Source organism: Myotis yumanensis, unplaced genomic scaffold, assembly GCF_028538775.1.
Source record: "Myotis yumanensis isolate MYYU_CA2020_CCGP unplaced genomic scaffold, mMyoYum1.0.hap1 SCAF_3, whole genome shotgun sequence".
Taxonomy (NCBI): Eukaryota; Metazoa; Chordata; class Mammalia; order Chiroptera; family Vespertilionidae; genus Myotis; species Myotis yumanensis.
Genome location: NW_027223754.1, coordinates 58462300 through 58480014, shown reverse-complemented (window position 1 = coordinate 58480014; position 17715 = coordinate 58462300). Strand labels below are relative to the sequence as shown.

Here is a 17715-nt window from a genome sequence, read left to right as displayed (position 1 = left end):
CACCTAAAAAATTAAGATACCTAGGAATAAACTTGACTAAGGAGGTAAAAGACTCGTATGTGGAAAACTACAGGACATTGAGAAAAGAGATAGAGGAAGACATAAACAAATGGAAGAATATACCGTGTTCATGGATTGGTAGAATCAACATCATTAAAATGTCCATACTACCCAAAGCAATCTATAGATTTAATGCAATCTCCATTAAAATACCAATGGCATATTTCACAGACCTAGAACAAACTCTGCAAAAATTCATATGGAATAAAAAAAGACCCCGAATAGCAGCAGCAATCTTGAGAAAGAAGAACAAAGTTGGAGGGATCACAATACCAGATATCAAGCTATACTACAAAACCACTGTTCTCAAAACTGCCTGGTACTGACACAAGAAAAGATATACGTATAGACCAATAGAACAGAAGAGAGAACCCAGAAATTGACCCAAACCATTTTGCTCAATTAATATTTGACAAAGGAGGCAAGAGCATACAATGGAGTCAAGACAGTCTCTTCCATAAATGGTGTTGGGAAAATTGGATACATGCAAAAAAATGAAACTAGGCCACCAACTTACACCATACATAAAAATAAACACAAAATGGATAAAGGACTTAAATGTAAGATGAGAACCCATAAAAATCTTAGAAGTCACAGGAAGCAAAATAGCAGACATTTGTTGGAGCAATATCTTTACAGACACAGCTCCTAGGGCAGTGATGGCGAACCTTTTGAGCTCGGCGTGTCAGCATTTTGAAAAACCCTAACTTAACTCCGGTGCCGTGTCACATATAGAAATTTTTTGATATTTGCAACCATAGTAAAACAAAGACTTGTATTCTTGATATTCATTTTATATATTTAAATGCCATTTAACAAAGAAATATCAACCAAAATATGAGTTTGTGTGTCACCTCTGACACGAGTGTCATAGGTTTGCCATCACTGTCCTAGGGCAATGGAAACTAAAGAGAAAACAAACAAATGAGACCATATCAAAATAAAAGCTTCTGCACAGCAAAAGAAACCATCACAAAACAACAAGAAAGCCCACTGTATGGGAGAACATATTTGCCAATGTTATATCCAATAAGGGCCTAATCTCCAAAATTTATAGGGAACTCATACATCTTAACAAAAAAGATAAACAATCCAATCAAAAAATGGGCAAAGAACTTAAATAGACACTTTTCGAAAGTGGACATACAGAAGGCCAAGAGACTTATGAAAACATACTCAAAGTCACTAATCATCAGAGAGATGCCTATAAAAACAACAACGAGGTACCATCTCACACTGGTCAGAATGGCTATCATCAACAAATTGACAAATGACAAGTGCTGGAGAGGATGTGGAGAAAAAGCAACCCTCTTGCACTGCTGGTGGGAATGCAGACTGGTGCAGCGACTGTGGAAAACAGTATGGAGTTTCCTCAAAAAATTAAAAATGGAACTCCCATTTGACCCAGTAATCCCACTTCTAGGAATATATCCCAAGAAATCATAAACACCAATCAGAAACACTTATGCTCATAACAGCACAATTTACAATAGCTACTATTTGGAAACAGCCTAAGTGCCCATCAGCAGATGAGTAGATTAAAAACTGTGGCACATCTACACAATGGAATACTACGCTGCTGTAAAAAAAAAAAAAAAAAAAAAAAAAAAAAAGCCCTAACCGGTTTGGCTCAGTGGAGAGCGTCAGCCTGCGGACTCAAGGGTCCCAGGTTTAATTCCGGTCAAGGGCATGTACCTTGGTTGTGGGCACATCCCCAGTAGGGAGTGTGCAGAAGGCAGCTGATCGATGTTTCTCTCTCATCGATGTTTCTAACTCTCTATCCCTTTCCCTTCCTCTCTGTAAAAAAATCAATAAAATGAGAGAGACCAAGATGGCGGCGTAGGTAAACACCGGAGACCGCTGCCGCAAACAACCATTTCAAAAATACAACTAAAAGACTGAACAGACATCACCCAGAACCACAGGAAGGCTGGCTGAAGAGAGACTCTACAACTAGAAGGAAAGAGAACAGCAAATCGAGGCTCAGAGGCGGCGCAGTGTGGAAAATACAAAGGTACCGAGGTGCGCGCGAAAGCGGGCTGGTGGCTGAGGGCGCGGTTGTCGTTTTCTGCCGGGAGTGAGTCTCAGACTCTGGGCTCCAGATCCGGGCGAGTCTCTAGGGACCCAGACTCAAACGGGAGAAGCGGGATTATCCGGCATCAGTTGGGACCTGAGGGCAGCTTTCTCTCCGAGGTTTGCAGCGGCTGCCGGGGTTCTGAGAAGCAGAGCCTCTGGGAACGGGACTGAGCGTGGCCATAACTGCTCCCTCCGCCCTCCCTGTTGATCCCGCCCCGCCCAAAACCTGCGCACAGCCATTTGCCGATTGCCTCAGGCAAAGGCTGGATTAGCACCTCCCCAGAAGGCAGACGTTTTCCACACAGCTGATTTCCACAGCCAGCCGGCCTGGTGGTCAAACCCCTCTAGTGTTAACTACAACAATTAAGGCTTGGCTAGAACAAGACTGCGCACAGAGACCACAAGGGGGTGCACCAAGAAAGCATAAAAGATGCGGAGACAAAGAAACATGACAGAAATGGAGGATATGGAGCTAAGAATCGCAATTTTGAGGGCTTGCCATAAATTTGTGCAGAGCCTCACGAAAACTAATGAGACCCTCGATGCTACGATAAAGAAATTAGAAAGCAAGCATACACGGACTGAAATAAAGAATATTATACCCAATAGCAGACCAGAGGAGTACAATAATCAAACCAAAGATTCGACAAAAAACACCCAATTGGAAAAGCAAAATGAAAAAAGAATTCGAAAGTGTGAAGATAGTGTAAGGAGCCTCTGGGACAGCTTTAAGCGGTCTAATATCAGAGTCATTGGAGTGCCAGAAGATGAGAGACAGCAAGATATTGAAAACCTATTTCAAGAAATAATGGCAGAAAACTTCCCCCACCTGGTGAAAGAAATGGACTTACAGGTCCAAGAAGCGCAGAGAACCCCAAACAAAAGGAATCCAAAGAGGACCACACCAAGACACATCATCATTAAAATGCCAAGAGCAAAAGACAAAGAGAAAATCTTAAAAGCAGCAAGAGAAAGAGGCTCAATTACCTACAAGGGAATACCCATACGACTGTCAGCTGATTTCTCAACAGAAACTTTGCAGGCCAGAAGGGAATGGCAAGAAATATTCAAAGTGCTGAATACCAAGAACCTACAACCAAGATTACTTTATCCAGCAAAGCTATCATTCAGAATTGAAGGTCAGATAAAGAGCTTCACAGATAAGGAAAAGCTAAAGGAGTTCATCACCGCCAAACCAGTATTATATGAAATGCTGAAAGGTATCCTTTAAGAAGAGGAAGAAGAAGAAAAAGGTAAAGATACAAACTATGAACAACAAACATGCATCTATCAACAAATGAATCTAAGAATCAAGTGAATAAATAACCTGATGTACAGAATGAACTGGTGATTATAATAGAATCAGGGACATAGAAAGGGAATAGACTGACTATTCTTGGGGGAAAAAGGGGTGTGGGAGATGCGGGAAGTGACTGGACAAAAATCATGCACCTATGGATGAACACAGTGGGTGGGGAGTGAGGGTGGAGGGTGGGGTGGGAGCTGGAAGGAGGGGAGTTATGGGGGGAAAAAAGAGGAACAAATGTAATAATCTGAACAATAAAGATTGAATTTAAAAAAAAAAAAATCAATAAAATATATTACAATAAAAAAAAAAATCATCATTCTCCCCTTAAAAAAAAAAAAGAAAAGAACTCCTATCACTCGCAACAGCATGGATGGACCTGGAGAGCATTATGCTAAGCTATATAAGCCAGTCAGAGAAAGATAAACATCACATGATCTCACTCATCTGTGGAATATAATGAACAACATAAACTTATGAACAAAAATAGATACAGAGACAGAGAAGCATCAAACAGACCATTAAACTTCAGAGGGAAGACAGGGGAGGGTACGAGGGGGGGTGGTGGTAAGAGATCAATCAAAGGACTTGTATGCATGCATATAAGCATAACCAATGGACACAGACACTAGGAGGGGTAAGGGAATGTGCTGTGAGGTTGGGGTGGCTGGGGAGAGGTCAATGGGTGAAAAAGGAGACATATATAATACTTTAAACAATAAAGAATGAAAAAAGAAAGATTAATCATGTTTGTATTATTTGTAGGAATGAAAACCACATAAAAGTATCTATTCTGGTGTAATCACAAATCTATCAGCAGAAGGAATGAGCTATTCTTCTCTTTGAGCCTCACCCAGATTGTTGAGCCAAAGACTTGTGAGCCAATAAAGTAGTTGTTTTAACTCAGTGAGTTTTGCGGTGGTTAGTTACGTAGGGATAGAATGCTGTTACAGGTATGTAACAATCTCACATTGTAACTGTGGATTTTTTCTATTTTTCCTTATAGTTCTTTCAAGTTTTACTTATTTCTTAAAGGCTTTATTAGGCACATACATGCTCAAAATTAATCTTTTATAATTTTGTAGACAGCATCTTTATCCCTCTTAATAATTTTTCTTGAAGTCTATTTTTTTCTGATGTTATCTTTTTTCTTACTTTTTATCTTCCTGGATCACTGTTTTGGATGTGATACTAGCGTTTTTTTTATTCTCTATCTATTGTGACAGTTTTGATATTTAAATGAAAGATTTAGTCCTCTAATTTTATTCCAGATATGGAAATGAAGCCCAGAGGTAAAAACCAGGCTGGTCCCAGGCTTCCAGTGTCCTAGTTCAATATTTGTCCATTATGCAGGCTGTCTCCAATAAAATCCAAGTCCCTTCAAGACAAACAAACACTGAAATTTCATGTCCCTACACAGAATCAATGCTGATATCTTACAGAATTGTAAAGTAGACTGATCTATGTAATAATGTTGCCCTGTTTATTTAATATTGTACTGTAACAGTTTCTTCCAGTTGATTAATGATAATGATGCTTAGTGAGAAATCAGAATTGACTGACAGCATTTTTACCAGAGAGAACACCAAGTATATTTAATATGTTGCTCATAGCATTGAAATTGTATTCTTTTCTTTAGGTTATATAATCTGTGCATGACCTCATGCAAATTATTATACTATCTGAAGGTATTTCTACTGTCCTATAAAAATACTGACAATTAAAAAAACAAAAATCTGTCTTACTTGTTCTGCGTTTTCTTTGTTTGTTTTATTTTCCTCATCCTCTTCTTCCTCTGGTTCCACTGGAGCAGGAGTCAGTGATGCCACAAAATGCCATAGAATATCATGGAGAGAAGTTGTTTGGATGACATTGCATAGAAGCCAGTTGAAAGCCTGAATAAATAATAGTAAATGAGTTCAAGATGAAAAGAAAATATGTAAGTAAAAAAATTCAGGGCTTTTCTTAATTGGAAACAAAGTACCTCCAGATTAAGTGTTTCAAGGAAGACTAGGAAGCCTGACCTTTGTTTCACTGAAATACACTGAACTTGAAATAGTCACAAATTTTGGTCCTAAATTAAAAAACTAATAATAATAGGAAAAATAATACTTATAAAATGCAATACCGAAACACTTTTTTAAACCACATTTTATTTTAAAAATTTGTCTTAATTTACTCAAACACATTTTTCCCCCCAGCTTGCATTTAGGATCAACATAGACCGTTTCTCAAGCTCAACACAAGCTACCATTTAATTAAATATATTTATTTGTTCCCATCAATAAAGTAGTAGGTTATCATATGTGTAATAAAGAAAAAAATTTACTATATGTAAGTCTATGATATTCAGCAGTCCTATGATTTCCAGAGAACAGAGACTCAGATAAATTATAATTGTTAGGTTTATAACTCAAAAGCATATTTATCCCCTTTGCATGATCATTCTAACTGAAATAACACTGTGATGACAAAAACTTTTTCAACAAAGATAATACAAGGATTCAAATAATAAAGCAATGTAGAAATAAATTTCTTTAGAATGCTTACATATGGAACTCTAAAATCATTTCTATTCATAAACTTAAGAGTTTAATTTTGATGGGAACATTTGATATTTTCAATTGGCTAATGTCTCTTAACTTATTGCAATTTCTGTTTGGTAAAAAGGTGACATCATTAAATAGAATCATCACATGATTTGTATGATCAATGAATCAATAACCACGCTGATGTATTCATACCTCCATAGCAAAAACTCGACAAGCAGATTTCCTTAGGGCCTGTTTCATTGCTATTTCAAGACCTTCTAGATCATGATGCTGTATAACAAAAGCTAAAACTGGCCATTGGAAATTTCGTTCTCCTTTGGAAAGAGAGCTGTGGGCTGAGATTAGCCGGGAAAGCTCAGGAGATGGATGTCTCAAGAGAGAAGAACCAACTTCTATTAAGAAAAAAAGGTATTAATTTTCATAGGCAATACATCAGGTTAATATACTTAAGATTATATTTTAAAATAATAGAATCTAACTTATTCACTTTAGAGCTTTGGGATTTTTTTTTTTCACTTCACATAAATCACAATGACTTAGATATTTCTTGAGGCTTAAAAAGATTAAATATCTTATTTTCCTAAAGTCATACAGCTAATAAATTGTAGGGGGCAAGTTTTGAATCCCGGGTTGAATCTAAAGTTCATGCTTCGAAAACACTAAACACTAAGTGATTTTTCTCCTTAAATGAAATCTGTATTTCATCCCCAACATTTTCTAAATGCTTTGTAATGAATATGCCTCAATAAAAGCTCAAAAATATTTGTTAAATGAACATAGAAGTCATTGGGGGATGCTCAATATTTTTCTTGAAGATCTTCAATAAGATAAAAAGTCATCTACCTATAAATATTAAGCCATATCTTCATTTTACTAGTGATCTACTTAATAACCATATTATCTTTTCTCTTGGGTTTCTTTCTTTACTCTTGGGATAGAGTCAACCATCCCCAATTTGTGTCTTGATACCAACTCCTCCAGATTACCTGACTTTTTTACTGATTAAGAGTTTCAAAACCACAAATTTTATTATCTCTTAGCTGTAAAGAGTTTAAGCTTCTATTGGGAGGGAGAAGATAAATGTGAAAGTATAAGTCACTGGAACTGCTGGTTCACTGAAGCTTAGTTGAAGGGATAATGGTAGCAACGTTTGGCTTAGATGCCTCACAAATAAGATTTTAAATGTCAATTTATTCTTGAGTAATGACTGGATGATCTTTGGGTGTCTCTTTAAACTGAGATGCAAAATTTATGCCCTAGCTGGTTTGGCTCAGTGGATAGAGCATCAGCCTGTGGACCAAAGGGTCCCAGGTTTGATTCCAGTCAAGGGCACGTACCTTGGTTGCAGGCTCCTCTCTGTCCGGGGCCCTGGTCAGGGCCCTGCAGTAGGCAACCAATTGATGTGTTTCTCTCACATTGATATTTCTCTCTCTTTACCTCTCTCTTCCACTCTCTCTAAAAATCAATGGAAAATTATCCTCAGTGAGGATTAAAAAACCCCACTACAAAACAAAATTTAGAGGGGCACACTTAGAGCCATGTTACATAGAAGGAATGTCTACCACAATTTAAAAGTAATCCATTTCTTTCCCTTCAAATATTGAATATTAAAAAATATCTGTGCCCTGCCAGTGTAGCTCAGAGGGTGAGCATCGACCTATGAACCAGGAGGTCACTGTTCGATTCCCAGTCAGGGCACATGCCAGAGTTGTGGGTTCGATCACCAGTAGGGGGCATGCAGGAGGCAGCCAATCAATGAGTCTCTATCATCATTGATGTTTCCATCTCTCTTCCCCTTTCTCTCTCAAGTCAGTAAAAATATATTTAAAAAGAAAAAAATACCTGCAAATAAAACTATTTGGGTTATTCAATCTTCCCTTTTTATCTTTATACTTACCAGTGTCTCCACTGTTAACTCTTCTTCTAGGAATGGCTTTAACTCGTGCAGGTAAAATGGAGTGTTGTTTATCATATTCAGAAGCAACAACTGAGTATGATCTTTGGAAGACAGTTCTCTTTGCAAGATCAGTATCAGTTATGGGACTAGTTTCCAAACTGCAGATAAAATAAGAGGACCGACTGATAAAAATTTAGGTGAAAAAGTAAATGAAGAAAAACTATATTTAGTTTATAATAGTGTAATCAAATATGTGAACCTGTATTTCATGTGAAAAAACACAAATTCAAAGCCAACTTAATATTCTCTCTTTAAGTAGTGTAATGAGAGGTAAAAAACTAGTTTTTAGCATTGCAGTTATATTACAGTTAGAACAGACTATATGAGAACTTAGTGATTTTCATTCAGGTTAAAGTAAACTAACAATTTTTTCTATTAACTATACCACCATTAAAAAACACTTGTAAAGTTAAGATGATTATATAATTTCCTTTATGCGGCATTTTATTAAAAAGAGAAGTAGCTTCCCTTCCTTTTCCTCTAAGACAAATTTACAAACTGTTCTTTTCATGTGTTCTTTTTTTCTGTCACCTCATTCCAAATTGTGACATTTTTGCTCACCTTGAGTTCTGGAGTTATTTATTTTCCATCATTCAAGCCATGTTTGAATCTTATATATTTTCTAGTTAGTGGCTAACCCCCTGGCCATTTTCTTAACTTACCACCTCTTTAAGTGTGTGTATGTTCTTGTTTGAATGGACTATAAACGTTGTACATAACTGACTGGGGTTAATGTGCCTAGATGTCGGTTTGGGCTGCTTGATTCCTGAATGACCAGGGTATAGGGATATGTTAATTTAATTTTTCCTACAAAATACTTCATTTATCTACCTTGTTTCATAATCATTGTCAACATTATTCAATTCCACATAGCTTACTGAAATCTTTGACTAAATGTATCAGCTTCTCAATTGAACTGTCAGATTATCCTTGCATGTTTACCATGTCATTCCTCTTTTTTAAAAGTCTTAGTGGTACCCAGTTCCCTCTGTATTACATTTATATACTTCTACTCAGTTTCCAAAAAGCTCTTTATTCTGATACTACTATACCTAGTTGGGGGTGAGTGGATAGGAGAAAATTGTAAGCAATATTTCAAGAAGTTCAAGATTTATTTTCAGTGCTTCCTCTCTCATGTAACTTTCCCTAAGTACTGCCTCAAAGTGACCTTTCTCTAGTCTGGTTTACTACAGCACTAAATGACATTATATAATGGGAAGTTTTACTATAACTTCATTAGTGGTTTTTTCCAACTAGTCTGCTTCTGCTATCAAAGACCTTGTACCTTACTTATGTATGTAAGGCTTTTTCTTACTGCTCTAATAGTTAGCAGAGCTGACTCAATGTCCTTTTTGAGATGGAAGGATGTACTAAAAAACTTCTAGACCATTCTTTTCCAGCTGTCATTCTTCCAAACCAAACACTGGCTATTCAACAGAGAGGAGAGAACCCAAATACCTTGGTGGCATAGACTTCATATTGCTCTCTGGCTCTTCAAATACATTAGGACTTGCATCAGGAGTTACTGATATGTACGGGGCAGGTACAGATGTTGAACGGAGATATCTCATTTCATCCTGAAATAGGTTGTCATCTTGATAGCCCACAAAATTTTCATGATGATGCCTACATTAAATCAAACCCAGTAACTTTAAGTATGAAGGCAATACAGACAGTTTCCATTTTCAATCTCCTTCGTAAAAGCAAAAGCAGCACATTTAAATCTATATGAGTGAAGTACTAAACTAACCACAGATGTAAATAGAAGGATATAAAAGTCGGACAGTTTTACACATAGATATTCCAGGTACCACAAACATTTCAAAAACCAAAATTGAATTCATTTTCTTTCCTTTTGAGAGCTTTTATCTCTTCTGGTATTTTGGTGAATGATCCCACCAATTATCCAGGGGCCTAAGTTAAAGTATCTCAGCGCTGTAGTAGGCTTAGTCCTCAACCATGACCCATCACTCAGGCCTCAGTACTAGGTTTCCTCTCATAACCATACTTTCTTCTCATTCTCTATCACCACTGCCTTGGTTTAGGCCCATGTTTCTTGCACAGTCACCTTTTTGGTAGGAACATATATGAGTCAAATTTGAGGAAGATATGTAAAATGTTCCATGGATTGAGGGAATGTCCATTCCCCAGAGAGCTAAAATTATGAAATCCATAATTATGGTATGCTAGCATTTTTACATGTTTTACAATTCTTTCCTTTTCAAACTGGAACAGAGTTGTTAATTTAAGTCTACTAAGTGGTCTGAATGAAGCTAACGATTTGTTGCTATTGGGATATCTGATGATTTCCATCTTGGTCTCAAATATATTTAGTCTTATACCCTGACATAACTCTGCTACACAAAGAGGACAACATTGCCAAAATGAAATTGTTGGCTGGCAAGTTATGCCGGCAGGGAATTTCTAAAATCTTCGTCACCCAATAAAAAAAATCTGAACTTGGTATATGAAAGGCTGTTTTAGAGTGTCAGTGTTTAAGAGTGTGAAACTACAGATTGTACCACACAAATCCAATATGGCATACTATTTATAGGCTCCCCTCCATCTTCAGTAATGCCCTTTCATCCAGTTCCCACATTAGTAGCTGAGTGATCTAACTGCAAACCAGTTCATGTATTTCCCTATTTAAGATTCTTCCACTGTTTCCTCTGTGGGGTAAAATCTAACCTTAGCATGGGCGATAGGGCCCCACATTACTGGGTCTTGGGTAACCACTTCTAGTGGCATTTCTATATTTCTCCCAGTAGTCAGTTTTAATAAGCCTGTGAATCCATTTGTGTTTTCACACACATGGTTTACTCTGTCAGGAACACTTGCCTCTCATTACCTATTTGATTTAATTCCTATTTATCTTTTAAGACTCTTGTAAAGGGTCAGATTCTCTGGTCCTAATCTCCTGGGGAAGATTCAGGAACTCTCCATATTGTATGCTCTAAGAGCATCTTGTACATACTTCTAATATAGTACTGATTGTATAATATTTTTAATATTCTATTTACATGTCTTAAATGTCCACAGAGTATGAGCACATGGAAGCCAGAATTTTATTATACTCATCTTGGTATCTTCAAGGTCTAGTACAAAGCTGGTTACCCAGCTGGTACTTATTTAAATAACAGAATGAATAATTTTAAAAAATTAAAGAATTTTTTAGGAAATAGTTTTTTTCTACTTTAGCATTGCCCCCTTTTAGCAGAATGAAGTCAGCCTACCAAAGAATAAAAGATAGCTAAAGTCTTACTTTCTAAGACATATTTTTATATGAATAATAATACAAATTGACATAGTATTTACAAGATGTTTTTTTTTTAAAAAAAAAAAAAACACACCTAGTACTTTCAGGTGTGTCCCTACCAGTCAAATGCTGGTCAAGGCAACTCAGAATATGAATTCCTGGAGGTCTTTTTATTCTACACAATGTGTTAATATAGCATGGATATTCAGAACATGACATTAGTTAATCAACAACAGCTGTTAATCACAAGCGATTAAATAAAAAACTCAGTTATATTACCTAGCTAATGTCTGCAGGTAAAGACAAGGCATTTTAACAGGAAGATCCTCAGAAATGCCCTCTTTCACGCTGGGAAGCTGAGACTGGAATGGCTTTGCAGGATAACACAGAATGCTCGGCTCGGCTGCACTGCTCAGAGACAGCAGGAAGAGTGCATTTGCTTTAATCACCTGGTGAGCTTCCATAGTGGGCAAGGCACGAGGAGTCTTGACTTGCATTGGCTTCCTCCTAGATTGTTTGACCTGGCAACGGAAAATGTGTAGTGGTCTTTTCCTACTTATATTCAAAATCTTATTTCATAACCTAAGTATTTTGAGTCTGTAATACAAATTATTAAACAATTGTAGAATCATTTAAAAATAATAACAGTGACTACCAGAACAACATTCACTTCATGCTTGTCCTGAACTGATTGAAATGATTTTATATTGAAGATAAACTATACAACTCTTATGTCCTTGGGAAAATTAAAAAGCTAACTAGTAATATCTAAATGGAGTTATTTAAGAAAAAAAAGAATCAATAAGCTCTCTCTATGTGTACATATTCAGCAAACATTTTTAGTCATGTGTAGCACTATTGTGAATGATCTTGAGTTTCCATGAGTTCTACAACACAATTAGGGATTAAGAAAAAGAGAGAGGAGATAAAGAGTACAAATAAAAAAGGAAAAAGGAAAAGAGGGAAAGTTGAGAGAGAGGGGAAGGTGAAGAGAAAAGCTATGTATATATGTAGAATTACATAACATCAGTTAATAAGGCATATGTGCCACAGGCTAGTTGTCTTGTGCTATCATAGATATAATTTATTTTTGTAATAAAAATAGCTGGCCTAGCACAAATATTAAATTTGTCTATTAGTCCAGTTATAAAGCTGGTCTTTCATTGAATTTATGTGGAGTTATCTGATGTAATATGATCATAAAAATATTTTTATAAGGTTTATCTTTATCATTAACAGTATAACCAGGACAGAATAAAAATACCTTTTCCCTTGCAGCAGCCTGTTTTTCCCGGAGGTATTTTTCTCTGCAGCGATCACATACCAGATACCAAGTGCTTCCTCCTATGCCACCATCACCACAGTTACCAGCCCATCCTCCACAAAAATGCCCAATGCTATTGTAACCTTGTCCACCAGCATAACGGCCACAACCTTGAAACAAGAACAAAGCAAGTGACCTTAGTGGTCTGATCCTTGCAATTTATACATTAATGACAGATTTACCTTCTCAAGTAAGCAAAATACTGAAGCAAGTATCTCACTTTTTTTTATGGCTATTAACTATGTCAGAAAAACTGATTACCAAAAAGTAATCAATTAAATGATAGCTAAAATAGTCCATACAGGCAGATGGAAAGAAATATACAATGTGCAATCTGGGTACATTTAGATTTACGTAAGTATGCCAATAAAATTAAACAAAAGAGGAATAAAATATTCTGTAAAAATGATATATTTTAAGGAATCACATATTTTGTAAAAGGTTTCAGGTATAATCTATAGAAAGAGAAACCTTTTAACCAAACTTGTAATGGGTAAATTTTGGAATACTAATCAATTGTTATAGAAATCCTTACATTTAACTAAAATACAGTCTTCTGATAAAAGTTGATATCACTTCCATAGGAAAATGTCCCCACTCCCCTAAATCAGTATAACATAATTTAGTTTGCAATTTTGAGCAGGAAAATCTGAAACCAAAGTAAACCTCATACTGGGATCTTTCCTCCGTGTATGGACACGTCATGATTTCTACTGTGTGACATAACTTAACAGCAAGATTTGGGTAACACAAAACATTTAAAAAATAAACAATGTTTCAAAATGTAATATATTAAAATAAAATAGTACTAAATTGCCTTACCTATTTTTCACAAAAAAACTCCTAAGTTATAAGATACTATAAATTCTGAGCCAGTTTCTCTGTATTTTAACATAATTTATAGAACATTTCAAGTTAAAAATACCTATTTAGTATTTTTACGAAAAGTACTTATATATGTTTAATAATATCATTTACCTGGGTGAGCTTGTCTCATATGGTACGTCACTGGGTATGGATGTGACTCTCCACACAGCTCACAGATGGTATCTTTCTCTGGTCCTCCCACTGCCAGCTGGGCCATCTCACCAAATAAATTACCCCTGGGCCGAACTTCTGCCTTTTCTTTTTTCTTTTTTTCTTTTTTGGCCTTCTTATTCTCTTTTTCACACTCTTTCTTTTTAAGGACTGCACAAGAACCAGGACTTGGAAAAATCATATTCTGGGAAGCTGCTTTGATAGTAGCCAAAGAGATGTCTTCCCAGAAAGCCACTAAATGTTGTAAAGTTAAGGGAAGAGGAGATTTAGACTTCATTGGGTGGTGCATGGACATTTCAAAAGTGGCTTCAGTTTTCCCATCCTCACATTTTTCATGCAGAGGTGGCTCCTTAAGCATAGACAACACCTTATTTTTGTTGATACTACCCATTTTAGATATATCTGGTCCATGAGGTGCAATATTAAACATATTCAGAGCAGATGATATTTCCAATGAGTGTCTATTTTTTAACTTGGTTTCCTTTTCTTCTGTAGGTTGTTGGCTGTTTAAACTACTTCTTATAGGGGCATGTTCTTTGGAAAGTTCAGGATTAAATTTTAAGAAAGAAGAACAAGCCATTGCATCGTGCACTATGCCTTCGTGCCACAGGAAAGAGGCAAAGACTGCTCTGGCACACTCGGCCACAGAGGGAGACATGGCTTGTTTGGCTGGCTCTAAAGGTTTGGTTCCGTCTCCTTTGAAGAGAAAGCTGGATTTTTCCTTTTTGGGCCTGGTGTGTCTATTAGCACATTTTCGACTTATTTTGGGGGATGCTCTCATGTCCTGTTCCTCTTTCAGTGGGGCTTTTCCTATGCTGAAATGAACTTTATTTGAACCTTCTTCCCCACTCTTAAATTCACTGCTTTCATCACAGGTACTATCTGTTAGACTGTTCGTTTTTAAAGTACTTGAAGTGCAGACTTCAACCACCTCACTGTGAAGGTTTTCTTGTACCACATGGGGAGAAGGAGCTCTATTTTCAGATCCGGGGGAATCTTTTGAATCCTTTGGTACTTGTTTTGGTTTTGGTGATGTTGATCGTCCCCTTAATGGTTCTGTGAGGGGGATTTTCTTCTTGCGGAGGGTATCTGGATCAAGTGTGTAAGAGTCTGATTTGGAACGTTCCCGAGGAGGATCAAGTTTTGTCTTAACAGGAGTGGTACTTTTTTGAGGTAGATTTTTATCATGTGGTGAGGAGGAGCGGGGAGAACTAGCACCAGATGGGCTAGACCGATTGGTTGGGAGAGTCTTTGGTTTAGGAGACGATGACCGAGAACCTGGTCCCGGGGATTCAGCTCTGAAACTAGAAGACACCCTCCCATCAGATTTCAACGTCTGCAAGGTGTTATGGTTGGGGGACAATGACCTACTGTGAGAATCTGACCTCAACTTCGCAGCATCAGACTTCAACATGAGGGATTCACTAGCTGATAAACCTTCGGTGCCCCTTGGTTTCTTTGGATCAGCAGTAGTCCGGCTCATACGTCCATCAGGTTTAACTGATCTGCTGTGCTTGGAGGACAGTTCTGATTTTCCTGATGTAGAGACTGGTCTAGAAGATGTTGAGATAGTTCCTCGGTCACCTGTGTGGTCCATTTCATAGTAAAACTTGTTAATAAAATTACAACTTACTGGTAATGTAGTCACTGATTTAAAAAAAATAGAGCTAAAACATTTATATTGCTTGTCACAGACAAAAAGACTTGAAAAATAAAGGAAACTATTTTTCATAAAATTTCTATTACATAATTATACAACTATTTCCACCAAAAACAATTTTCATGGATGCAAAACAGACTGAACAAACAGTAGCTATGTACCAATATGAATTATCCACCATATCTGAACCTCAGCCTTAGAAGAATTAGTGAGAATTTCAATTCAGTGAGAGACTAGAAAGAAAAAAAACCTAACTGCTTTTTTTTGGAATAAAATATTGGGGGAAAACATATATGTTTTTTAAATATGAAGTAGTTGAGCTAAATTTCCAGTACAATGGTATCTCCCATCCTTATTAGGGATGTTAATGGTGCAAGTCTTGTTAAATTAGGAAACTGAATTTATAAACACATTTATCATTTTCAAGTCCACAAACAGATACAATTAGGTTAAAATAGAACTGCTAAGGAGACACTAAATTTTAATGCTTGAATTACAACAATTTATAATTAACATATGAATGCCCAAAGGTTACTATTTAATTACATGTAATTTAGGCAGTGTTTATAAAAAGATCGTACTCTAAAAGTTTATTTAGTTTATTAAGCTTAGCTGGTTAGAATTTTGAGCTTGTGTCCCCTTGGAATAAAAGGATCCCCAGAATTAGTTCAAATCTGAATTGTGGGGGACCTTGAAATAAGGAGTCAGGAAAATAACAGATAAAAAGATAAAAGAAAAATATTCAACCTCTTTTATAGTAAAAACTAGATATATCTACATGGACACCACTGTTTTGGGTATCCTGACCCTCAATCGGTGTATCTCCTTTCTACTATTTCCTGCTTCCCTTTGAGGCATCTGTCACCAGTAAGTGGTACAACCTACAACATTACCTTTCCTCCCTAAAATAAAAATTTCCAGTCTTAGTGCAAGTGATAGTAATTAGTTGTTATGAGAAAAGCAATCTGATTAAAGTGATGCATGTGGTATAAACAACTGAAAATTCATAAATCTTGCTTGCTAGATGTATTTATATATTTTTAAAAAGGGTGCTTAGCAAATTCAAATACATCTGTTAACTGGTTACATTTCAGGTATTTTTTAGGGTAATGTGTTTTGGCTTGCTTGTGTGTGTGTGTGTGTGTGTGTGTGTTCGTGCATGCAGGTGCACATATGTGTGTGTAATCACACTCTAGCTATCTACAGGTCAAGGCAATGTTGCTACAGAATCTGACCTTCTGATGGAAGGTCTGCAAGAACTGTTATTTTTATCTATTACTCTTCACAGATATAATGTCAGGAATGGGTCCCTGGAATAATAAGTGCTCAAAGAATATTTGTTGAATGAGTAAATGAATTCTTGTTTTCTTAATGTTTCTTCTGCTAGTCCCAAATCGTCATATTCTCCAAAAATCCACTTCTTACAATTATGGCTCCCAAGGCCACAGGGCAGAGGCGACAGTAACTGTTGTTGTGTAAGAGTCGGATGCTTGCAAGTTAAGTAATTCTGAAATAACTAAGTATGGCAAACAGCATATTTGGAACATATTTTAATTGCATCATGCCAGTGTTTAAAATAATTACTCATTCTCTGGATGAATAAAAATAACTACTAAATATACTGCTCTTCAGTTTCTTGTAATTCTTTATTATTCTGTCATCAATTTCATTGAACATATATGTATTATAAAACCAATATAAGAGACTGGGCTAAATTCAGAGGAAAAGTGGTGAAACAAACCACAACACACACAAAAATAATCCAGATATTTATGCTGTCACAAAACAGATAAATAGATGTTACAAACTTGATAAGTGCTTTCAAATTGTATAAAAGTAGTTTAAGAAATTGCTGCCTATTTTTCTGATGTAGTAATAGAACCAAAGAGAAAATTTTGTAAACGTATATACTGAATCCTTGCCACTAATTTTGAGTGTGTAATATTTGGAGTACTGTTTTTTTGTAATCTGATAGTGGACAATGCCTTCATAATCACATTTATTTCAGAAGCTGAACCATATATATTTAAAAAGAATATATCATTTGCTATGTGTGGTAAAACTATATGGTAACCGATGTTTATCTTCATTTGGGTTTCAAAAATTTTGAGGCAGGTAGTAAATATTACTAAAATTTGTCATGATATGGCTGCTTGAAAGATCAATAAACATAAACAAATATTTTGCTAAAAATCTTTAGGTCACATAATACTTTCACATTCATCACTTAACTAATTCATCATTAAACTAATTTCATGATTATATTTGTCATATGTAAATTTAAATGATAATAGGCAAAATATTTTCTAACCTCAAAAGAATTCTGGAAAAAAATACAGGACAGAATAGAAGTTTAGTACATTCAAATAAAATTAGTAATCATGTTTAATCTTAAGTATTCATTCAATAACGACCTGCATAATTTTTTATGCCAAAATTGTAAATCCTCAAATTATATGATCCATACTATAACAATATCTTACACT

At 36.0% G+C, this 17715-nt stretch overlaps 1 protein-coding gene across 8 annotated transcripts in view; it reads right to left on the bottom strand.

Moving 5' to 3' along the window:
* Positions 1-17715, bottom strand: part of MYCBP2 (MYC binding protein 2) — a 272896-nt gene that overhangs the window by 42480 nt on the left and 212701 nt on the right. For all 8 annotated transcript variants that reach the window (XM_070408908.1, XM_070408907.1, XM_070408910.1 and 5 more), the window contains 7 exons: positions 13510-15153; positions 12472-12641; positions 11487-11728; positions 9410-9577; positions 7892-8049; positions 6187-6386; positions 5188-5337 (listed from right to left, as the gene is read on the bottom strand). In XM_070408908.1, coding sequence (XP_070265009.1) covers positions 5188-5337; positions 6187-6386; positions 7892-8049; positions 9410-9577; positions 11487-11728; positions 12472-12641; positions 13510-15153 — 2732 coding nt within the window. The remainder of the gene's footprint in view (positions 1-5187; positions 5338-6186; positions 6387-7891; positions 8050-9409; positions 9578-11486; positions 11729-12471; positions 12642-13509; positions 15154-17715) is intronic.